General features: G+C 48.6%; 12 protein-coding genes across 12 annotated transcripts; 4 read left to right on the top strand and 8 right to left on the bottom strand.

The window, feature by feature from the left end:
* Nucleotides 1-14: 14 nt before the first annotated feature.
* Nucleotides 15-235, top strand: N7500_005276 (uncharacterized protein; the record flags this gene model as incomplete). Its single annotated transcript, XM_056676421.1, is given in 2 exon segments — nt 15-45; nt 60-235. The coding sequence occupies 2 exon segments, from the start codon at nt 15-17 to the stop codon at nt 233-235; spliced, it is 207 nt and encodes a 68-aa protein (XP_056531421.1).
* A 485-nt stretch (nt 236-720) lies between these two features.
* Nucleotides 721-2,353, bottom strand: N7500_005275 (MFS transporter; the record flags this gene model as incomplete). Its single annotated transcript, XM_056676420.1, has 4 exons — nt 721-928; nt 979-1,110; nt 1,169-2,155; nt 2,226-2,353. The coding sequence occupies 4 exons, from the start codon at nt 2,351-2,353 to the stop codon at nt 721-723; spliced, it is 1,455 nt and encodes a 484-aa protein (XP_056531420.1).
* A 589-nt stretch (nt 2,354-2,942) lies between these two features.
* Nucleotides 2,943-4,610, bottom strand: N7500_005274 (uncharacterized protein; the record flags this gene model as incomplete). Its single annotated transcript, XM_056676419.1, has 1 exon — nt 2,943-4,610. The coding sequence occupies one exon, from the start codon at nt 4,608-4,610 to the stop codon at nt 2,943-2,945; it is 1,668 nt and encodes a 555-aa protein (XP_056531419.1).
* A 525-nt stretch (nt 4,611-5,135) lies between these two features.
* Nucleotides 5,136-6,188, top strand: N7500_005273 (nitronate monooxygenase; the record flags this gene model as incomplete). Its single annotated transcript, XM_056676418.1, has 1 exon — nt 5,136-6,188. One exon carries the CDS (start codon nt 5,136-5,138, stop codon nt 6,186-6,188), a length of 1,053 nt encoding a protein of 350 aa, XP_056531418.1.
* A 288-nt stretch (nt 6,189-6,476) lies between these two features.
* N7500_005272 (uncharacterized protein) lies at nt 6,477-7,551 on the bottom strand (the record flags this gene model as incomplete). The annotated part of the gene is made up of 4 exons (XM_056676417.1): nt 6,477-7,140; nt 7,189-7,263; nt 7,317-7,420; nt 7,474-7,551. The coding sequence occupies 4 exons, from the start codon at nt 7,549-7,551 to the stop codon at nt 6,477-6,479; spliced, it is 921 nt and encodes a 306-aa protein (XP_056531417.1).
* Nucleotides 7,552-8,336: 785 nt separating this feature from the next.
* On the bottom strand, nt 8,337-9,962 carry N7500_005271 (cytochrome P450; the record flags this gene model as incomplete). Its single annotated transcript, XM_056676416.1, has 4 exons — nt 8,337-8,493; nt 8,549-8,721; nt 8,772-9,878; nt 9,930-9,962. 4 exons carry the CDS (start codon nt 9,960-9,962, stop codon nt 8,337-8,339), a joined length of 1,470 nt encoding a protein of 489 aa, XP_056531416.1.
* A 458-nt stretch (nt 9,963-10,420) lies between these two features.
* On the bottom strand, nt 10,421-12,401 carry N7500_005270 (Zn(II)2Cys6 transcription factor domain-containing protein; the record flags this gene model as incomplete). The annotated part of the gene is made up of 5 exons (XM_056676415.1): nt 10,421-10,995; nt 11,049-11,323; nt 11,372-11,581; nt 11,639-12,235; nt 12,286-12,401. 5 exons carry the CDS (start codon nt 12,399-12,401, stop codon nt 10,421-10,423), a joined length of 1,773 nt encoding a protein of 590 aa, XP_056531415.1.
* Nucleotides 12,402-13,130: 729 nt separating this feature from the next.
* Nucleotides 13,131-14,050, bottom strand: N7500_005269 (40S ribosomal protein eS12). Its single transcript, XM_056676414.1, has 3 exons — nt 13,975-14,050; nt 13,393-13,711; nt 13,131-13,321 (listed from the first exon to the last, which is right to left on the bottom strand). The coding sequence occupies exons 1-3, from the start codon at nt 13,975-13,977 to the stop codon at nt 13,197-13,199; spliced, it is 447 nt and encodes a 148-aa protein (XP_056531414.1). The 5' UTR covers nt 13,978-14,050; the 3' UTR covers nt 13,131-13,196.
* Nucleotides 14,051-14,499: 449 nt separating this feature from the next.
* On the bottom strand, nt 14,500-18,156 carry N7500_005268 (putative histone deacetylase complex subunit (Hos4); the record flags this gene model as incomplete). The annotated part of the gene is made up of 3 exons (XM_056676413.1): nt 14,500-14,715; nt 14,769-17,138; nt 17,212-18,156. 3 exons carry the CDS (start codon nt 18,154-18,156, stop codon nt 14,500-14,502), a joined length of 3,531 nt encoding a protein of 1,176 aa, XP_056531413.1.
* Nucleotides 18,157-19,222: 1,066 nt separating this feature from the next.
* N7500_005267 (putative 3-oxo-5-alpha-steroid 4-dehydrogenase) lies at nt 19,223-20,276 on the top strand (the record flags this gene model as incomplete). Its single annotated transcript, XM_056676412.1, has 2 exons — nt 19,223-19,321; nt 19,368-20,276. 2 exons carry the CDS (start codon nt 19,223-19,225, stop codon nt 20,274-20,276), a joined length of 1,008 nt encoding a protein of 335 aa, XP_056531412.1.
* Nucleotides 20,277-20,327: 51 nt separating this feature from the next.
* Nucleotides 20,328-21,274, bottom strand: N7500_005266 (uncharacterized protein; the record flags this gene model as incomplete). The annotated part of the gene is made up of 2 exons (XM_056676411.1): nt 20,328-20,990; nt 21,170-21,274. The coding sequence occupies 2 exons, from the start codon at nt 21,272-21,274 to the stop codon at nt 20,328-20,330; spliced, it is 768 nt and encodes a 255-aa protein (XP_056531411.1).
* Nucleotides 21,275-21,613: 339 nt separating this feature from the next.
* On the top strand, nt 21,614-22,186 carry N7500_005265 (peptidylprolyl isomerase; the record flags this gene model as incomplete). The annotated part of the gene is made up of 3 exons (XM_056676410.1): nt 21,614-21,745; nt 21,876-21,978; nt 22,032-22,186. 3 exons carry the CDS (start codon nt 21,614-21,616, stop codon nt 22,184-22,186), a joined length of 390 nt encoding a protein of 129 aa, XP_056531410.1.

The following is a 22,186-nucleotide window of genomic DNA, read 5'->3' as shown; positions in this document are numbered from 1 at the left end:
TTCCACCTCAAAAGATGCAGGGCACTATTTCTGCGAGTTCCGGCTGTATTCACCTCTAGCCGAGCCGCTTCTCGACGAGGCGCTGAGCAAGAAGCAAGGACGGACTGTGTTTCAGCATCTGCCTGAGAGTCATTTGGCCGAGGATATTGCGTTGGCTACTAAAATCACCGTCGCTTACATTATGGCCCTTGCTGATGATCCGATTGCCAACGGTGATGGCGATTTTAATCACTAGCTGGCTGATTGAATAGAGATATGAACTTTGTTAAACAAGAGACGGACTAATGTGACTCGATACCAAAAGATCAGTGAATTAGTATGCGCCGTGACCCGCAAAAGTTCCGCAAAAGTGAGGCTCTTTCAGAGTTTATCTATTCTTTCTAATTCGCATAATTGCATAGCTGCATAAATTTCCATAAATTGGCCTAAACGGGAAGGTGGCCCTTTTATCTAGGTCATTTTATGAGCTTGCGGGTTATACGGGCTGGTCTATACGGGCTGGTCTCGGGTTATGACGCAGCCTAGGCTGGGATTGGAAAATGTCCACAGTTAAGTAGCCCTGCTTTGAGGCTTTTCTTTTGGGGTCGAGACTGTGAGAACGAACAGTCACTTTGACTATTCATATGTATATTGTTAATGAACCTGGAAGATCTTGCGGCTCATTTTCTGACATGGAAAGTACCCACAAGGTCATTTCAATTGAATCAGCCTATGGTGCTTTCATGAGAACACTTTGCTTTTTCCTCGTAGCCGAGGTCCATAAGCCCTGAATATGATTGGAATAGGGATCATCATTGCGGCTAAACAGCCAAGCAACGTGCTAGCCCATTGTATTCCCATATTTTGAAACATTTGCCTCGAGAATAGCGGAAAGCTTGCAGCTACTGCGCTTCGAAGCATGATATTCGCAGCAACAGCCGAAGCAGCTCTAACAGATACGTTATTATGGTAGCTTGATTTGAGTAGCCGTGAGCTTACATTGGCACGTATGCATCGACGATATAGTTGAAGCACGGAAGAAATATGCATAAGACTGCAAATCCGATGCATATCCCGGCAGAAGCAGGTACTGCCCAGTGAATCTTGGGTGTGAATCCAGTCCAACCAAACCTGATGGATTTCCGGTTAGCTCACATACATTCGAACCGTCTAAAATTAGATTACCCACCAAAAGAGACCAATTGCCAATAGAGGCGCTCCTAGAAATGTTGGAGCGAGGCGCCACTCGGGAACAGGGATGCCTTTATTCTCTGCCAGTTTCTTTGCATAGGCCAGCTGCCCAACAAGAACGAATCCACAGGCGAGCACCATGCCTATGATGAAGCTTATGAACATCAGACCAGCAACAGCAGGAGTCATTCCGTACACATGCTCGAAGATCAAAGGATATGCCTCAAGAAGCGCATAAACAAGCCCATATATGAAGGACATGTAACTTGACACCAACAGTATAATATGCTCCGTGAAGAGCAACTTCAATGGACGTGTGAAGTATTTCTCCACCAGACCCGCGATGTGAAACTCGATCTCCTCATGCCTGGCAAGAATCCTCGAATTTTGGGACTCTTTGCGGATAGCAGCAGCCTTCATCACGAGAATACAAGGCGGATATGTCTCATCCAAGAAGAAAACACTCAATAGCCCATTTGCCAGGCCGAAAATTGCCGGGATGTAAAGAGTCCACCGCCAGCCAAGATAACTCGACGCAATGAAGCCACCCACAAAAGGAGCCATAAGCGGTCCCACGAAAACAGTCAGCGCATATAGCGTAATTACTGCCCCGCGAGTGGTGTTGTTATATAGATCAGCTAATACACCAGGGACAACAGTCATTTGGCTTGCGCCAAACATGCCAGCGAAGAAACGGCATATGAGCAAGGTCTGGATATTCTTGGCCACTGCTGATGCAATAGTGAGGATTCCACCGCCTAACATTGCTATTGTCAAAGGCCATTTTCTTCCCCGTAGCTCCGATGCAGGTGCCCAGATCAGAGGACCTGCTGCAAAGCCAAGAACGTAAAGGGTTGTTCCCAGTATCCCGACTTCTGTCCCGACCCCAAAAACTTTGCTTGCTTGATCAACCCCTGGTGCAAAGATGGCGCTGGCTAGAGAGACGATGAAGGTTCCTGAACAAGCTAAGATCGAGGCGAGAAGCCTATATACAAAGTATGGTCAGTTGCATTCGGGTTATCCAGATGCTTGGCCAACTTGGACTTCTGGCTTACTTCCTAGACAGTCTCCAATTCTGAGGATGGTCAGGGTCATCGGTTCCTTCAAAATCAACGTAGCTTGCTGAGTTGGAAAGAGTAGTCGGAAGTGCGTTGCTCGCCCCAGCCGATAGCTTCTCTTGCATCTTGATACAGTATAACGAGCAGCTACGTTGTCAATGAACTTTAGGGTTTGAGTTTTAGAAACGCTAAATTCAGGCCAAGCTTGTTTCCGACAAAATGTTGGGATATTGAATTCAATATGTAGTGTATCCATACATCCTTTACACAGATAGCTTTGTGAAACATGTGGGTTCCCAATGTTTTACAAGCGGGTATTGCGGAACGGACCGCTATTTCCGCAAGGCTTATGAGATTTGTATATGGCAGTCTATTACCGCCAGTGTGACGGTTCGGAGTTTGCCTGTAGGGCATTTTATAGTCTGAGGAATTATATAAAGATTAGAAATTCAAGTCAACTCTCGAATGAAATTTTGAACTTGGTTGATCATATGAAATCTGATGTCTAAATCCTCTATAGTCTGTCAGCTTTCTATTCATCTACATCGCACATTACATATAAAAAATTCTGAATTGGCCGCCGGTAGCAATATGTCTGCTCTGTAACACAGCACTGGCTTTCAGGGTTGAAATTCGAAAGTGAATCTACTTGAAAGATAATTCAAGAAATATCAACATATCTCCCAAAAGCATAGGCACCTTTAGGCATTGTCCTCATTCCGACCCACCTAAGAAACTCGGACTACCAATCATATCCGCATTGAGAAATTGATCAAGGTCATACCTTTGCAAACCGGGCAGATCAGCAACCAAAGCCCCTAGCCATGAGTACTCTTCTGCGCTTGGAAATTCTTGCAGAGATGATCCAGTTGGACTTCCTTGCTCCTCCATATTCACGATATCATTGAAGATCGCAAGGTCATCCTTCCTTCGCTGTTGATGAAGCATAACTAGCAAGAGAGCCGCACTCCAGGCTTCTCGCATGGTGTTGGTATTGTAAGTGGATGCAACGAGCTTCAATGTCTGCATTGCTTCAGGGAGCATCGCTAGTGATTGCCGGGTGTCCATCACGAGCAAGACACATATGATGTGGAAAGGGACATTTGTCATATGCTGCCAAGGGCTGCAGTCTCTGATCATAGTGCGTGAGCAACCAAGTCCCTTCTTCAGCAACGCTAAGGCTTTTTCTGCGAGGCGAGGAGATATTTCAAGGTTCTGTGTGTGGATTCTGCGCAGAATGCAAAGGACAAGATTACATTGCGCCATGGCCGAGGGAGGCTCATTATGGACTCTTTCTAGGATCTGAGATAATGTTTCCTCAAGCTTCATTTCATCTTCCTTCGGTTTTCCAGGGTCTAGACTTGCTGATAATGGAAGAAGCCCCAGCAACTCATGTGTGTAATCACCCTCGATGTTTAATGGAAGCAATGGCAAATCATTCTTTCGGAATGATACTCTTGATAAACCAAGATCATAAGATGTCCACAAATTCAGATGTAGTGCCAGGCCAAAGATTCGTCTCTGGAGGTTTGGATCGAATCCCGTGTCTATACTGCTTGGAAAGACCGAATCAGTGGACTCTAGATGGAATCCCGCAGCTTCCACCAGATGCATCAACTTCGAACTCGCGATCCATGTTGCGTGTGGTAGATCTGTCATTCGCATGTAGATGACTCGTAACGTCCACCCAGTGAGAAGGTCTACTGGAGGAACGCCAGACAGATAGTGCGTGTCGAGAATGGAGATTGCCGATCCAATGAGGTGCACTTCGGTGATGGTCATGTTTCGTTGGGAAAACAAGCAACCTAACGCAGCGACGCCACCAAGAACACTGTCATATAGACTACCAACCATGGGAGACTGCCATCTAGCATCCAGGCGCTCAAAAAATTGAGCAGAATCAATAAAGCCATAGAACGGATCAATCTTGGCGAAGTAGACCTGAGCGAGTGTCCTCATGTGTTCAAGGGATGTGATATCCGTAATTGACAGCACAGGGGGAACAACTTGAGACTCGGACGACAGCTGTCGCTTTCCAATGTTCCAACCAAAGAGGCTAAGTTTGGGTGCTTTCGCGGCATCCATATTCAGGCCCATCCTCCGAACAAATGCAGCACCGGAGTTTGCCCATAATCGACGATCCAGCCCGTACGTATCCACTGAGTCAATCTGCTGCTGAGGCCTTGACGTTGATGGTACTTCTCTTGGGGACTTTTGTTGGGGAGCATGATGTTTCCGTCGTGTCTGAAGCTCGTAGTGGCAATCATAGCCCCATTGACGGCAAGTACTGCAAGGCTCGGCGCTATCGCATTTTCTTTTGCGCTCTCGGCATGGTTCACATGCAATTCTGGCACGCTTTCGTTTCAAGTCGGATTGCGGCATATTTCAGCAGATTAAGCAGTTTCTGTGGAGATCCCGCAATTTCCGAGGAGAACGAAGGATAGGATATTGCGGGGGAGATGAGTGGGGAGGCCAGTGGATATTGCGGGTTTGTCCTGGAGTGCCTGAGGTCGCAGATATCTGATTCTTTTATCAAGTTCTTGTCGAGCATTGCTTTCCGTATTCTTTGCCCAAAACGTTACAAGAGTGGCTGCATTAGCGAATTCGGCTAAGTGGCTGTCTGTGAAGGTGTCAACAAGGACATACCAATGGCTGGTTTAGTGATGTTACTAGAAAATCATCCAATCAGACATAAATGATCTTCCAATTGCGCTTGGCACGGTTGGTAGTGGGCAATGCGGATATTGCGGATACTGCGGAGGTGCGGACCGTGATTCGTGACGTCGACGATGCCTCGGCAACTCCAATGATTCAAAGCAAACTTGTTCCCGTGCATCTATCTTTTCGCATTCACCGAATTCTAAATAATAATCTTATTGAAACATTGTTATCTCGAGCATCAAAACAATGGCAGCAAGCTTCCTATCACGGTACCCATGGGTATCCAGTCCATTTGTGGTCAGCGCCCCCATGAAAGTAATGTCCGGTCCAGCACTGGCAGTAGCCGTCTCTCGCGCCGGTGGATTAGGATTTATTGGACCTGGCGCCAAAACACAGGACACAAGTGATGATCTCGAGAAAGCATCATCGCTCATACGTCAAGGGGCCAGCACAGTACCGACTCCCGGCTCGACACTACCTGTCGGCATAGGGTATCAGCTCTGGGCTGATGACATTAATGTGGCCGTCGCTGCTATCAAGAAGCATAAACCATGTGCAGCCTGGCTATACGCCCCACGTCAGGGGCCCAAGGAATACGATGACTGGTCTAGCAAGATCCGTCAAGCATCTCCTAGTACCCAAATATGGATTCAAATTGGCACCGTGAAGGAGGCAAAAGAGCTTCTTCAAAACCTTGAGCGACCAGATGTTGTTGTTGTGCAAGGGGCTGAATCTGGGGGCCACGGTCGGGCAAAGGATGGAATGGGGCTTTTGTCGCTGTTCCCCGAAGTGGCAGATGCTATGGCAGGCAGCCAGATTCCTCTATTTGCAGCTGGTGGCATTGCAGATGGTCGGGGTTTTGCAGCGGCTATGTGCCTTGGGGCTGCGGGAGTGGTGATGGGGACACGATTCCTGGCTGCCAGTGAAGCACGCATTAGCCGGGGTTACCAGGACGAGGTAGTGCGTGCAGCTGATGGAGCAGTTTCCACCACGCGTACGCTACTGTATAATCACCTCAGGGGCACTTTTGGGTGGCCAGAGGAATACAGTCCTCGCACTATTTTGAACAAATCTTTTGTTGAGCAGCAGGAAGGAAAGTCTTTTGAGGAACTGAAGAGGCTCCATGACGAAGCTGTTAAGGCAGGCGACAATGGCTGGGGGCCCGAGGGCAGACTTGCAACATATGCAGGAGCCTCTGTTGGACTGGTACATGATGTGAAAGACGCAGAGGATATTGTCCATGGGATTCGAGAGGATGCACTGGAAATAATTCAGCGGCTTTGTCCCCGCAAGGACTAAAAAGCAATTTCAAATGAGGGTTGGCAAACATTCTTACTCTTTACATATGATCAAATGGATAAGTTGCGACCTCTTCACACATCCGTGTGGTAATGTCTTCGAACGTGTCGAGAAAGGTTGAAAAGAGGCCCAACTTCAAAGCACGGTCAAAGAGAAACAGTCCCATTGCCATTAAAGTCTCCATTATCCTCAGCTAACTCGCGCATTACCAGCTGTTATCCAGTTCCTCCAGAGCTACATCAATTTAAATACCATTTCCTCCAAGCTTGACATCCTCCACAACGACTATCACTGGCATAAATTGGCGTTGCAAACCCCAGAGCAGCATTGACTGCCCGACATACAGCTCATATTGTTCAATCCGCAAGTACCATCCCACTCACAGTACGCGTTAGTCTCATGTTGAAGACTGCACGACATATGCGCTGGGCAAAGCTTTTCAGCAGAGCACTGTGTGCCGCGAACATCCTCGTTTTTCATGCAGACCATTTCGACATTGGAACCTCCAAGCAAGTTCAAAACACGGGTAGGACGGCACCGTAGGCCAGAAGGACACTCAGAGTCCCGCAGGCAACGCAAGTTTTCTGCAGCAGCCATACACATTCCACTCTGGCAGTGACTGTTGACACATTGGCTGTCTTCCCTGCAAAGAGCGCCAACTACAGAAGTTCGCTGGCAGGTCTTGGTGTTTGAAGAGCAATACATGCCATACTCCGGGTGGGTTGATTGACAGTTCTGTTCACTGGAACAGCTGTCATTGGGGCAGCTACTTGGACTCTTGGTAGACGCGTGATCACTTGAGAAGACATGTCCCCGTCTGTCAGCAGGCGAGTGGATCGTCACGCATCTCATGCTTCTGACATGTCTGCCAACACCATCGCCAACTGCTCGTCTGAGTAAATTCGCATGGGGTCGAGTAAATGTGAACAGCTCGTTATTGCAAGAGTTGTCGCTAGATGATTCAGCACTAGTTGCTTGTATCTAGACGTGCTCTACTTACGAGTAAATTGAGCACATCATGTCTTGCTTGACCTCGGACGGGCATGGGACATAGATTGATCCAACGTTCGTGCGGCTAATACTTTGGTCAATGAAAATTCATTGGTATGCACACAAGGTTCAACTTACTACTCGGGCATGTTGTCGAAATTCATGCAATTACCATCAGACGCAACAGACATCCCCTTTCGACCGGCATTCATTGCGAAGTCATTTTCTTTGAAAATCATGGCCTATACATAGAATGAATAGATTGATCAACTGGCAACACACGTCATAGCCGTACCTGATTAGGGACCATCATGATCGGGGTGGCGGCTAGTGCCAAGGGCACAAGTGCAAGAAGATTCACAAAGCTGGACATTCTTGTTGATTGCAATGGCTTAGAATAGTCAATGGTGAGGAGTAGATTGAGTGCTGGATGAGAGGCAGCCTTTATACTCGGATTTGCTATCTGATCGTGCTAGTTTGCCTTTCAAGTTGTACCTTGATTTCTGTGTATTCCTTTCGCTGTCGGACTGCGATACAGAATATAGACCCATGTCAAGTCTGCATGCCGTATGAGCTAGATATCTCCCTTTGCCACAGATCCGGCATCACCGGGAAAGATTGATAAATCCAACGGTCAACTCACTTAAGCTTCACGCTGTGTACTTTGAGGTCTGGGGTTTCTGGGCTAGATCGTTTAGGCCATATCCGAGTCTTGCCTGCAAATGTGCAACCTTGGCTCATGTCCGGATGTCTCGATCTCAGTTCCGCACTTCGAACGTTGATTGTTGTCTCAGTTCCAGAGTTGTACACATATAATGTACAATATTAAGGACAATAAGGACGGGTCATTGTAGGACAACCTTATACATGTAGAACAAATTTTAGGCAAGATATACATTCACGGCTCCCTTGAGGCAGATAAACTGAGACAAGTGTTCGCAAAAGATTGTCCCTACCAGCAATCCATTCAATCATCTAAATTACATGTATATAGAGTATCGAGAATTCTGTTTATTGGCAGATAGTGACTTGCTATTCAATGTCTCCTCACGAACGTGGTGGGCGATTCCGTAGCTACCTAGCTTGGTACCTTGTATACAATCCACAGCACTCAGTTACACTGAAAAGAGTGCAAGAAACAACTAACTTGCAACATTCTCAATGCTGTGCCATGGATAGGGTCACCATCAATGGCTTACGTTCCCAGATATTGTAAGATTTCTGGATATTCCAAGCAGCTGAACTTTCATCCATAGTCATGTCAAAGCTCCAGAAGACCTTGGCCGCAATCAGACGCATTTCTGCATAGGCAAGACTATGGATAGGTACAATTAGTCCAGTCTTCAAAGATATTGAAAATAAAGACTCACTTTCTGCCAAGACAGTTACGGGGCCCAAGTGAGAATGGTTGGACTGCTGCCCGACGGTCCGACTCAAAGCGTTTGTCTCTGCTCTCCAGCCACCTTTCAGGGATAAAAGAATCCGCTTCGGCAAAATGAGACTCAGAATGATAGGTTGAATAGTGGGCCCCAGACACAGAAATCTGTAGAAGTCAATATGTATTGAAGATCACACTTGAAAGTAGAGACGTACATCCTCCGGAATGAATTGTCCATCGATCAATGCACCGTCTTTAGGTACAACCCGTGGAATGATAGACGGGACAGGTGGATAGACCCGTAAGCTTTCCTCGAGTGCTGCATTCAGGTAAGTCAGTTGACCGACTGTTTGGAAACCTATGTCTTCATAAGATTTGAATGATCCTCGGATCTCATCCACGAGTTTCCGATAGGCTGAGGGATTTGCGACGATATAATAGGTGAATCCGGAGAGTAGACTGGCGGTCGTTTCACTTCCAGCGAGAATTAACAAGGCAGCATTTGCTTCTATTTCCCGTATAGTCATGGACCTGTCATCATTATATCGCAAAATGTAAGTCATGAAATCCGGCCGTTCAACCTTGCTCTCCAATCGACGATGGACTTTGTTTGCTGCCAAGGCAAATGAGTCTTCTCGCATCTTCTTTTGCTTTTTCGGTAAAAGCATCCTGACAATGGGCGCCAAAAAAGGATAGACTAACAGTGGCCGTGATAAAGCAAAAACTTTCATGCTCATAAACATCATCTTGACCCAAGGGTGATATTGGCTTTCCCGTAAGCAGTCAAAGGGTTCGCCAAAGGCCAAGTCACCGATGATGTCAAAAGTGGTGAAGTTGTACCACTGAGACATGTCAACTGCTTTCCGTGATGACGAACTTACACCCTTCAGTCGCTCCACTAACATGTCAACATAAGACTGAACTAGGGGTTCTTGCTCCCGTAGGGCTTTTTCAGAGAAGGCATGCGAGAGCAATCTCCTTTCCCTTGAATGATCTTCATCATTGGCGTTGACAATGTTTGGCCCTTTCGGTCCCTGTAGATAGAATTTTGGGTCTTTTAGAAACGACCCAGCTCCGGATTTTCGGTGGCCGTAGATATCTTTCCATGCTTGTGGGCTGCGATAAACAAGAGATTTGGGAGCTGTCCGAACTACATCTCCATACTTATCATGGAGCTCTTTGAGTTTGTAGTGATACTGCCCTGTTGATGTCCAATATAGATTTTGGAGATTGGTACATGCGGCAAGTTTCGGTCCTGGAAATCTCGACAGTGGACTAAAGTAAAGGTTGTAAATCACTGTCCATAGAAGGTATCCTAATGGCTGGATTATCATCAGTCCTGTAACTCAGATGCGATAAATTGGAGCACTTACAGTGATGGCCACTAGATAGATTATGGGTATCATTTTGAACCCCTCGATGTCCGAATTCCAAGATACTACAATAAGGAGATGCAATATTTGGACGGACCAAGGGATATTTCAGGCTCTTAACAATCAAGCCGTTATGATTTGCAGAATAGGCCACCTGACCAGTAGCGCCAAATCACATGGGATTCCAACGTTGTGTTCGTTAGCGTCCATTCCGAGGTGCAGTTAAGCGAACAAAAACGCCTTACGCTATTTCTTTTGCTATAGTGTGCAAACCCCGGTGCTCTCGACTGACTAGAATTTACGCTCTTTCTTCCTCTTCATCCTTGCAGATCTTGCAGCTATGTAGACCATAGCTTGGAGATATGTGGAATATTCCAAGCATGCTACAATAGTATGGCGGCATATATGATATCTCATATGTTATATCTCGTATAGAGCTATCTGAGCCCGTCTCACTCTCTAGTCATAATTTGGGCACCATAGCCCGATATTCATAGTGACCCAAGGAATTCCGTCATCCAGGACTCATCAATCTCATTCAAAACCATGGCATCAGGGAGCATGGCATCAGATTGGACCATACCACGATCGATGCCGTTGTTAGCGGGTATGTTTGGACCCCATATTTCCATCAACTTCGGCTCCCAGTTCATTCTCAGGCCGTGAACAATTCTTAGTCCCTTTTCGAGGAGATTCATTTCCCTGCTTTCGTCGAAAGTGAGATATTCAGGGTATTTCCTGATGACGGCCTCGTTTCTGTTCAGGTATTCGAGAATATTCGCGGTGTCCCTTACCATACTCTTGGACCATGCCGGGTCTTCCAGAACGGTAAGTTTGTACAGGGTGACAATGGCTCGAGTGAATTGGAAAAAGATGATACATGATAGCTGAAGATAATCAACTCCTTCAATTTCTAGCCACACGTCTAACCAGCCTTTTGATGCTTGGAGAGAAGTGTAAAGGCTATCGAGGCGATGGAGATCAGGCGAATTTGCAACGGCGGGGGTTCTTATTGATAACTCATGGATTATAATTTCGGCATTGTACAGATACATGAGTATGACTCCTTTTTTTCTTGTTAGTTCTGAAAGCAGAGACCGGAGAGCGCTAGAAACCTACTGTTCTGTTGAAGGTGAAGCGGAATTTCGCTCTTCACTATGTCTAATTGTTTTTGGAAGGTATCCAGATAGAAGGCTAGTGAGATAGAAGCTTCCCCATCCCGCCGTAGTTGATAGACTCTGTCTAAAATCAAATAGATCTTGACTTGTACAACCAGGAGCTCATCTTGAGGGCACTCTTTGGCCTCGGAGAGTATTGAAAGACTTTCCTCCATGTGCGGTGTCCAGCGCATAGCATCAATCCTAGACATTGCCAATGCAGCGCTGAAAGTGTAGCTGTTAATTATTGTTTAGAGGGGTTTCTTTTGGATATCTGATATTTACCTTGATGAAATTAAGTAGCACCCCAGCACAGCCCTCCTCTCTTCGAGTGTTCTAGCTGTGGGTGGAGTTTGCTTCATTCCAATAGCGACTTTGAAAGCATGCATGGCTGAATACTCATTTGGTTCATGTTTATTGATCCCAAGCTCGGCGACAACTGCCATTAACATGTGTGCATAGACATTGAGAAATGACCTTTTAGTGTAGGTAACCCTACAAAGAAATCATAATGAGCAAATTGGTTTTGATAAGGGTACATTTCTTGCTCACCATGATACAAAAGTCATGATCCCAAGGAGAAGATCCATGCTCGGCGGAATGTCAAGCATAACTTTCTGATGAATATAGTTGGTAATCCTTCCGAAAGAGTCGCCTTTTTCTGGATTTGTCGGTGTGCTCACTTCCATGATGCACACCCAAAGGAATGGATATTTCTCTCGCAATTGGTCAGAGGTTATATTAGAGGGAATGTAGACAAAGGGAAGATATTGCAAGTTTCGAGTTCGGAATTGGTCGAGGTACTTCTGAGCCATGGCGGGTGGGACGTAGATCAGGGACAAGATCTCCCTGTCATACGAGGGTATGAGGTGTGCAGGGTTTCGTCTTTCCTCGGGAGTTGAATGAGAAGAAAGACTAGTTAAGGTTTGATTGATTGGTGCAGATTGGCTTTGGCCATCCTGTTGGACTGGTCCTAAGTTTACAGGTTCCCAATTTGGAGGAAGACCGGGGTTGACGCCACCCTTCTCAAATGCGGACATGATCCAATCAAGTTTGGCCTCGAGCTTGGCAGTATTAGAGCCCGATGGCGGTTTTTTACGCTTGCGGACTGTCTGCGCAGGCCGGCATTCCTTGCTCAGGCGCTGGCATCTACTCCGATGCTTAGTTCGATTTCCACACTCGCTAGCACGGCCACTCACCTTTCGCAGCCACTACCAGTTTCAGAAAGAATGCATTTGCACTTAGCGCGGGAACAGTTCAAACATGCGCTGCCATATGGCGCAGGAGTCCCACCTGGGATATGAGCGGATTTCATGCCAGGTGGGATTCGGGATTGGGAAATCAGATTGGGACTAGGATGTAGAAGGGTGCTTTCGAGAGCAGATGGGTACCTATTAATGCAATGATGATAAATAACAATATGCACCTCTCAACAATGTCAGAATCTCTGAAAAGAGGAGAAAAAAGGATAGGCTTACCCTTTCGGAGCGTCCCTTCAAACACAGTCGGAGTTAGGAAGTTGAAAAGTTGCGAAATCCGTGCTGACTCAGAGTATCCACTTCCCAGCCCTACCTAGGTACCTGAAGTATACAGAGTGCTAGTGATCAAGTGATACTGGAGGTGTGGTTTCTGACAAGGACCTGCCCTGCATGTTGAGTGCTTACGCTCGGAGCATGACGGCTTCTCGTGGCTACAGCACTTGCAGCATGTGGTCTCCTTCATTTGTGGGATTGGATGGAAAGACCGCAAAACTATGCACACAGGTAGCCAAGCATTTTACAAGAAAGCGCACAGGTGCTATCGTATCCTAATTTATGATTTGTCCAAGAAGGTAGACAAGATGTCCAGTTGCCATTGGCGCCGCGAACCCGAGTAAACGGGACACGGCTATAGACTAGATGATTCGAAATAATAGGTTCAAAAGACAAGACAGAGATTTCACAAAGCTCCGCCAACCAAGAAAACTCAGAGTACACTCCAAGTCCACTTGCTGGTTTCAAAATTGATATATCCCTCGTGCATTCCTCCTTTTGATCCCCACCACAAATCCCCCAGTCAACCCGACGCCTGAAACGGGACCTGCTACTCACAGCCGCTCAGTAGAGATAATCTACTGCTCGGTCTGGAAGTAGTTAAGGAGAACGGAGCGCTCCTGGGACTCCTCACCCCAATCCTTGACAACGACGCAAGAGCAGTTGACAACCTTGCGGGCGTTACCCTCACGGTCGAGAGTGCCTAATGAATAGAGCGTTAGCAAATCCACTCACAAAATGATGACGCCGTAACAATGGAGGGATAAAACTTACAGAGACCAACCCACTCGCCGAGCATCTTTCCGTCAGGAACCTTGATGAGGGGGATCTTGTGCTCAGAGCAGAGAGCGACAACGAGCTTCTTGTAAGCCTCCTCCTCGCAGCCCTCGTTCAGGACACACATGTGGGCCTCACGGCGGTCGAGAGCCTTGGCGGCCTCACGGAGACCACGGGCAAGACCATCGTGGATGAGGGAGACGCGCAGAACACCCTTGAGGGCGTCCAAGACGGACATCTGGCCGCTGCCGGCATCGGCAGAAACCTCGACCTCCTCGGCGGGGGCGATAGGGGATGTGGGCTCTTCTCCGTCCGACTAGAGGATTATTGTTAGTATAATGTGCTTCAATCATTCTATTGCGTGGATCGTTGTCGTGACTCTTGAGGCTTGGAATTGGACTGGGCCGGCGCAGCGCATATATTATACGGCCGACGAGGGGTGGCCTCTACTGCGGCGACGCAGTTGCTGTCCGCGATCATATCCATTCCAGCGTCTCAATTGCCGTGACGAAATCCGTGATGACATCTGAGTCGGGGTGTGTGTATGGTGTGAGAGGAAATCGTAGATGTGAAACATACCATTTTGTTGCTTGTTATGCTTGAAATCGGATGATCCTCGAAGAGTAGAGTTGTTGGAGAAAGAAATTAAAAGGTGGTGCGGGCGGGCTTGAAATTTCCCGCTATTTCGACTTTTTCGGCTGTCTGTGTGCCCTACGATTATGTCATGTGGTCCCCGCAAAGATAGTCACGTGATATGTCTATCCCATCTAAATCATGAGCCTTGGGGCAAGGACAAGTCCAGTTTGATGACACTCTTAACTTAATATCTTAGATCTCTAGGATTTGCTGTCGCACTATGAATGTCTATGCTTTTATGAGTTAAGTTGAGTCTGAACTTGGTGTTATTTGACACGGGATGCATGATTACATTCACGGCCACAGTGACTACATAAAGATATCACAGTAGAACTACCTAAGAATAGTAAAATCACCACTGAACGCAAGAGGTATCATAATCGTACAATCAGAATCCGCCCTGTACATCACTTCACTGGATTGCTGCCATCGCGCCGAGTCCCTAGCGAAAAGACGCTGAAAACAAAACTAGACGTATGTACTAGACCGAGAAGGGCCGTAACCATTGAGGAGCCCGGTCCCATTGGTTTCGACTGAGGATTCTGGGCCATGGCCATTGAGATGAGGAGCGCCGAAGTCTACGCCAGCCATTGGCGGCTCCGGATCGACGTGCATGCTCAAGAACTGCAGTTCTAAGCCATGCAGGTGGGGGATGTGGGGGACGAGGTCTGTGAAATCAGAAAGCTGAGATATTTGTTAGCTGGGGAACGTGACTTGCAAAGCTCAAGAGACATTACCCGGATCCAAAAGACGTGTTCCATCTCAAAATACTTGGGGCGCGTGTCACAATCCTTTTGCATGATCTGTCCGATGCTCGAGCTTTGGAATCCAACATCGTCTGTATGGGTCAACATGCGACGAGTGACTCGCCACAAATTCACACGTTGAGTCGGGGTCGCCTTCCGCTTCTCCCAGCTGGCGTATTGCGAAAGTTGAAGATCGTTAGTAGCCAGAAGAGGTGCAACCAAGTAGTTAGGAATCCACTTCTCGTCAGCGACATCCACACCACAGCTCGGATCAAGTTGACGAGTGAGAGCAGTAACGAGAGGCATGAAAGACTTGAGCCAGTCATGACTTTTCGCGCGGGGATTGTTGGAGCCGACTAGGTTCGCAGCAACACGAAGTCGACTGGGAAGTGCCTCACGGCGTCGATGCTCTGCTGCCTCGCGATCGCGGCGCATTTTAGCAGCTCGAGCGCGTTCTTGCTCCAACCGCTTCAAACGATCATCTTCGGCTTGTTTGGCGCGTCGTTGTTCAACCTCCTTGCGTTTCCGGTCTTCCTCTTCGGCTTTAGCATGGGCAACCTGAGCCGCCACTCGTTCGGCTTCTTCTTGGGCCAGTCGATCGCGTTCGGCTTCATCTGCGATGCGCTTTTCGTTCGCGGTGCGCTCCTCTTGTGCTTTCTTGGCTTGGGCTCGTCGACGCTCATGGGCTTCAATCTCGATACGTTTCGCGGCGGCCATTGTGTCTTCCATGGTGTCACTTCTGGGCTCATGAGATTCCTTTTTGGTATCGCCATTCTTTTTAACAGGATCTTGACGGGGTGAAGTTGGGCGGGGTGGGGGTTTCTTAGGAGCGTCGGAGGATTTGTGTGGTTGAGGTTCAGCAGCCCGAGTAGAGTCCTCAAGGGGTCGGCGAGGAGTGAGTTTGCTGGCGTCATCAGGTTGCCTTGGTGCACCATCTGTAGCGCTCGAAGACTTGTCTTCGGAGACAACGCGTCTCTTTTTTTTGCGCGACTCAGGAGATAAGCGATCAACATCTGTGCCACGTGAACGAGATCGTTCTGGGGATCCATCAGCGCGAATGCGCTTCAAAGACAAAGCGCTGTCGGGTGCTGTATCATTACGCGGCTTCGGTGCCTCTTCACGCCCAGAGAGCGAATCAGACGAGAAGAGACTGGGCCTACGCTCCTGAGGGCGACGTCCAGCAATGAGTCGTCTCTTTCGGGTGTCTTCGTTTGCTGTCATCCCACTAGACTCGCTGTCTCGTCTGGCGGATAACGAAGATTTAGGTTTAGAGGAATCCGTTGGCCGCGATGAATCGTGCTCCTTTTGACGGCGCTTTTCTTTGAAAGAATCCATGTCTTTCAAAGAATCGCGATGTCTGCTGGCGTTCGGGCTGGTGTTGATTTTTTTGCGCGCGACAGGGGAGGAAGAACCTCTGCGTGGCGGACGTTTCTCCTCCTTCTCTTTTCCACGAGCACGGCGGGGTGAGTCGTCCTTGCGAGCCTTGTCGGAACCTGCAAACCTTTCATACGCCTCCTTCAGAATCTGATACTCGTCCTCCCAATTCTCACCTTGTCGACCCCGAGACAATTCAAAATACGTTCTATCTTCAAACAGTCGTCGCGTGGGGTTGAATCCGGGTTGGTTTAGGATGAGCTGGATAACAGCGCTGTTACCTCGACCAATTGCAGCAAGCATGGGCGTGTTGTAACCCGCTTTTTGACCACGCAACGGATTTGGATCAGCATCTGCATTGCCCATAGCATACAAAAGAGAAAGGACATCATGGTGACCACCCTTTGCCGCAGCAATCAAGGAGGCATTGTCGGCTTTCTGCAAGATATTCAGAATGCTCACCACCCCAGCCTCGTCGCCTTTGGCAGCAAACTCTCGAAGGTTCTCGAATGTGGGTTTCGTCCACAGGAGATCATTTCTCGTGGCTTCGCTTCTCCCACCCTTGCGTCGACTTGCCGCACCCACTGGAGGGGGGCTGCGCATCGGGGGTGAATCTCGGGGGCTAGCAGCCGTTCCTCTGGCTGTTGACGCCCGTCGCGAAGAAGGTTCTTTACTCTCTGGTCGTGTATGTTCCTCTGAGCGTCGCCCAGGCCGCAAATTGGCCTTGGCATCAGCAAGCGCCTTCCGCATCTCTTCATACTCATCATCATCTACAAAGGATGGAACCAACTCATAAGGTTCATCGCCTTCTGCATTCACAGTTCGTGGGTTTGCCCCTGCATCAAGCAGAAGTTTTACCACCTCCACGTTCCCGTTTTCCACAGCATCAATCAACGGGGTGTCTTTGTCAATGTTTTTGGTGTTAATCTCACAACCTGCCTCTAGCAGGAACTTGACAATTTCAGCTTCTCCAGCAAGCGATGCGATCTGCAGGGGGGGTGTTGCCCGCATTATCGGGTATATTAATGTCTTCCGGTCGTTCGGCATGGCGCATCATCACTTGATCATGTTTCCGGTCCGCACACGCACGCGCAAGAGGAGTCCGGCCACTCTTGTCACGCAGCTTCTTCGGCCCCATTTGCTTAGCAGGCGACGCGGATGCACCGACTCCAGAGCCAAGCTTTCGCAAATGCGCCCCCGGCAGTGGAGAACCGCTCTGAGAGGAGGAGGTCGATTGTCTATCTTCAGAGCTATGCCGCCCAGAGCTTGTGAGCAGAGGCGTTGGTGCCTTTTTCTTCGTCGGGAACTGAGAGCCTGAAACAGATCGTTGGTGAGATGGTCGACTAGGCGAGACTGATCGCGAGTTGGATTGTGGTCTGGAAAACCGCGTGTTATTGGTATGCTTAAGTTCCCGCGCATGATGGGATGCTGCGTGTGAGTGTGCGCGACGACGATCTCGTTGTTCCTCGGCACTGTCACTTAAGCTTCGCTTGCGGAAAGCACGGGGTCTCTCTGATGCACGGGCGATTCCGTTGGCAACGCCTTCCGTTTCTGACATCTGAGAATCATCGACCTTTTCAATCTTGACCACCGACGGCGAAATTGCTCGGTCAGTTGGAGAAGGGGGGCTCCGTTCCTGTTCTCGTTCGCGTTCTCGGGTGTCACCAAACACACGCGGTTTCTTTCGCTGATGGCCATCGATGCCGTTAGGTTCATGACGACTGGGATCGTGCTTAATGTGCTTTCTTTTCTTCTCCGGCGACAGGGATTCTCGGCCTGATTGAATTATTGTCTCCGCCTCCGAATCCGCCCTAGGACTAGGAGGCCCATCTTCCTCCCCTTCTGAATATACACGTGTCGGTTCATCTCTGTCTACCCGTGGATGAGAGCTTGCACGAGCTTTCCCCGGTGATGAGATACCAACGGGGTCTGGCTTTACCGTAGCAAGCCTATTCTGACCGACGTCCAGGGCAGCTGGTAAAGAGGCTGCCTCGACATCACTCATAGCGATAGCACTCGAAGACTTGAAATACCGCTCGTCATTTTGGGGGGTAAACGCGACCGACAAAACGACCGTGGTCGACAACGCCAGCAGTTGTGCGCGGACGCCGATTCTCGATCGCGGGTTTCACCCGCAAAGAGAGTCTTAAAACGTGGGTAATACCGCTCCGGGGAATAGCGATAGAAAATGGTCGAAAAAGTTCGGAGATTGAATTTACTGGTATGAGTATATAGAGCGAGGGTGAAATCGAGGTATGTTGAAAGTTGAATGGGGGAAGAAAGAGAAGGGAAGAGGAAAAGCGGGAAGGGAAAGGAATGGGACTGGATTGGGCGTAGGGCTCCTCACTGGGTCAAGTTTTGGCCACGGTGAATCATAGCTGCAGATGGGATTTTGGCTACTGGAAAGGTGCTTGTAACTAAGAGGGGTCGAGGTTAGAGCTCATGGAGCTTTTCATTTCGTTCTCTTCTTCCTTGTCTTTTTCCAACTTGAAAGTCTTTCCTATCGAGGGCGAATATACTACGGGAAGACGATACGATACCGTTGATACCGTGATACCGTGACTAAAATGGGGGCACAGACCTCTGGGCGCTAACCCTGATTCAGAAAGTGCAAACCGGGCAAACAGTCCCAATTGCACTAGACCTAATACGGTCAAGTGGATTTGCCTCCAAAATCCTCCTAATCGCCACATCAGCCCATATATCTTGACCTGTCACAGAGTACCCAGTTGTATGTCATTGTTTCTAAAATTATGTACCTATACCTAGACTACTCCACTACTCCGTACTCCATACATATTGACAATGTATAGTACGTTGCTTGAGGACATCCTTATCTGTCGGCTTCGATTGCCCCAATCTCCAAGTTAATCCCGACGCCGAACTAACTCCCAACGACCCCGTTGGCGAGAGCTGAAGGATCGGCGGGGGGCTTTCTCCACAGTAAACACCTCCCTAAAACACCTCACTGATATCATCACAATATTAATGACACTAAATTGAAAACAATACGAAAACGAAACGGCGGGTAAAACAAGGGAGGAGGGAAAAAAAAAATCAACCCAAGAGCCATGTCTCTAATCTCTCGATGGATCGATAATACTTTGGAAGCCACCGGCATGGATGCCGTGGATGCTCTACGCGCGTTCTTCCTGCTGGCCGCCGCCACGGTACGATACGCCCTGTGATAGTGGTGATAGTGAACACCTCCTGCAGATGAACCCAACTAACGCCGACCCCTCTATGCAGACCTTCTCGATCAGCATCCCAACCTCATTGCGGTCCCGCTTCCTAGCTTATGGCCCACGCTCGACCTCGGCCTCGACCTCCACTAGCCCTGCACCACCTAGCGCCCAGAACCTTTCCACCGAGAGCAAGGGCTTCCTTGACTATCTCGCTACTTTGCAGGTGCCACATAGCTACTTCACACATTTCTACGTTGTATCTGTCCTGTCATCCGTTTTCTGGGTTGCGCAGTTACTCTCGCGGGGTGCGATGTTCCAGGCCATCGCATCCCGCGTGAGCGAGGACCACCAACGGCACTCCATGTCCCTGACTCAGTTGGTGATATGCTGTGTGCTGTTGGCTATACAGGGATCCCGGCGCCTATGGGAGTGCTTTATCTTTTCAAAGCCTTCGTCATCGCAGATGGGGTTTGCGCACTGGTTTTTGGGCTTGGGTTTCTATCTAGCGGCAGGAATTGCGATTTGGATCGAGGGCTCGGGCACTCTGTTGACCAAAAAACTGACCATTGCTCATTTGCAGATGACCAATGCCCCAAGTTTGCGGACTTTCGTCTTCATTCCGCTCTTCCTAGTGGCGTCTGGTCTGCAGCACGACTCCCATCACTACCTGTTCTCGTTAAAAAAATACACCCTCCCGGAACATCCCATGTTTCGCGGGGTTGTCTGTCCCCACTACGGCGCAGAGTGCATTGTCTATCTATCGTTGGCGCTGTTGGCTGCACCGCAAGGTGAATGGGTCAACAAGACTATGTTGTCTTGTCTGGTTTTCGTTGCGGTCAACCTAGGTCTGACAGCTCAGAATACCAAGCAGTGGTATGCGCAAAAGTTTGGCAAAGACTCGGTGCAGGACTGGTGGTTGATGATTCCTTATCTCTACTAACATAGAGCTAAAACATAAATAAATGCAGTGGAATCGAAAATGGGATACTCGTTACCTCCCACCTAAAAACTTCAAGGTATTCCCCATCTTCATAACATGAAGCACGTCCCTATACGTGAGACTCGTTCTCGTCTTCCGCTCATACCACCCACTCTGGTACGGTTCCCTCTCCCGCAAGAGCTCCCAGTTGCAGATAGAGTGAGGCCCCAGATCCTCATCTCTCGTCGTTTCCTCGATGCCATGCAAAAGATCGGTGTACATCTTGCACCTCGTGACCAACAGACTTCGTCTCTCCTGTAATATCCTGTATTGAGGTCTTCGGTTTGTGTCAGGTATCCCAACAACATCTCTTCGGGCCTTAGCTGTTATGTCGCTTTCTTCCCTGTCGCCCTGGGCATGCTTGTGGTACACATTGAGCACAATTGGGGCACCCAGACTCACTGTCGCAACTAGAGGATAGTACGCTGCTCCATCTTCATGTGGCATGATTCCCTGTCCAGGTTGGTACTCGTTTACTAGGACATGGTTGGGCGCCTGATGTGGCGCATCGTCGAAGATGCGTAGTGCCTCAAACCTTGGCTCGACAATCGGTGATCTAAGCCAGGTTGGTAGGGGCGATGCGAGAAGCGCATTGTTCTTTGTGAGGGCTGATGGCCATGTTTGAAGCCTGCGGTGCGAGAGCTGGGTCCAACGCGGTAACGGTGCTGATTTTACCTACGGATTGTTGCAGTGAGTGAGATCTGCGCATGACTAGGTGACATGCAGCATCTATGGATTGTTGAAGAGAAATGACATAATGAAAAGCACATAAATTCGTCCAATATTTAACAACAACAGCGTGAATCATAGTCATTAATAACACATGGTCATAAAAATAAATCATTGGCGCTTACCTTCTGAAGTAACCAATCCTCCTCGTCCTCGGTAATAAAATCTGAAATATAGAATGCATCCTCGGGCAATGCAGTGATGCGTACAGCTTCAAGATCGAATCCCATTTGCTTTCCGAGTTCGAGCTGGTACTGGATAGTCCCTAGTCCCCCAATATTGCTGACTTCAGTGGGGGTTGGTATCAGCAATGGCTATTGGTGAGAGGTTTGCACTGTTGAGTGTTGACGAAGGCAAATCAATAAAGATGAAAAGATGCCTGGCTTTGTATAATAATTCCATATGCATAACTCCATAGAGTAGAGTAGAAAGTCTACAATACACCACGTCACACCAACCCTTTCTGCCTTGCAGCCTCAGGCAGAAATATCCCACCCCACATCGGCTCAATCCGAGCAACCAACGGTCGAGACAGCGATAACAACATATTATTGAACTTCTCGTCTACAATGGCCCCCAAGAACAATGCCAAAGCTGCCAAGGGCAAGGGCAAAGATGCGTCCACCGATGACGCTAAGGGCAAAGGTGGAAAGGGAGGAGCTGTGAAAGGCGCACAGTCGATTAACGTGCGACACATTCTTGTATGTGCTTTTGCTCTTCTCTTTCTCATTTCAGATCCTCTGCCTCTGGTACTGGAAACTGGCCAATACACTACTAGCTCCTGTGGACAGGGGAAAGGGTCGCTATGTAGCTCATTCTAATCACGTCTAGTGCGAGAAACACGCCAAGAAAGAAGAAGCCCTGGAGAAACTTCGCAATGGCACCAAGTTTGATGAAGTTGCTCGTGAATTCTCAGAAGATAAGGCCAGGCAGGGTTAGTAGATCTCTGCGGGACGAAATGGACAGTGCTGATGTTTCTTGCTGTAGGAGGTGCGCTTGGATGGAAGACCAAGGGCGGCCTGGACCCTGCATTTGAGAATGTTGCTTTCGAGCTTGAGACTAGCACAACGGGAAATCCCAAGTATGCCGAAGTCAAGACTGGGTTTGGGTATCACATCATCATGGTTGAGGGGCGGAAGTGA

This window comes from Penicillium coprophilum (genome assembly GCF_028826855.1).
Source record: "Penicillium coprophilum strain IBT 35676 chromosome Unknown utg000004l_segment0_segment0, whole genome shotgun sequence".
In the NCBI taxonomy this organism is placed as follows: domain Eukaryota; kingdom Fungi; phylum Ascomycota; class Eurotiomycetes; order Eurotiales; family Aspergillaceae; genus Penicillium; species Penicillium coprophilum.
Note: the sequence above shows the minus strand (reverse complement) of the source record. Positions and strands in the feature narration are given on the sequence as shown.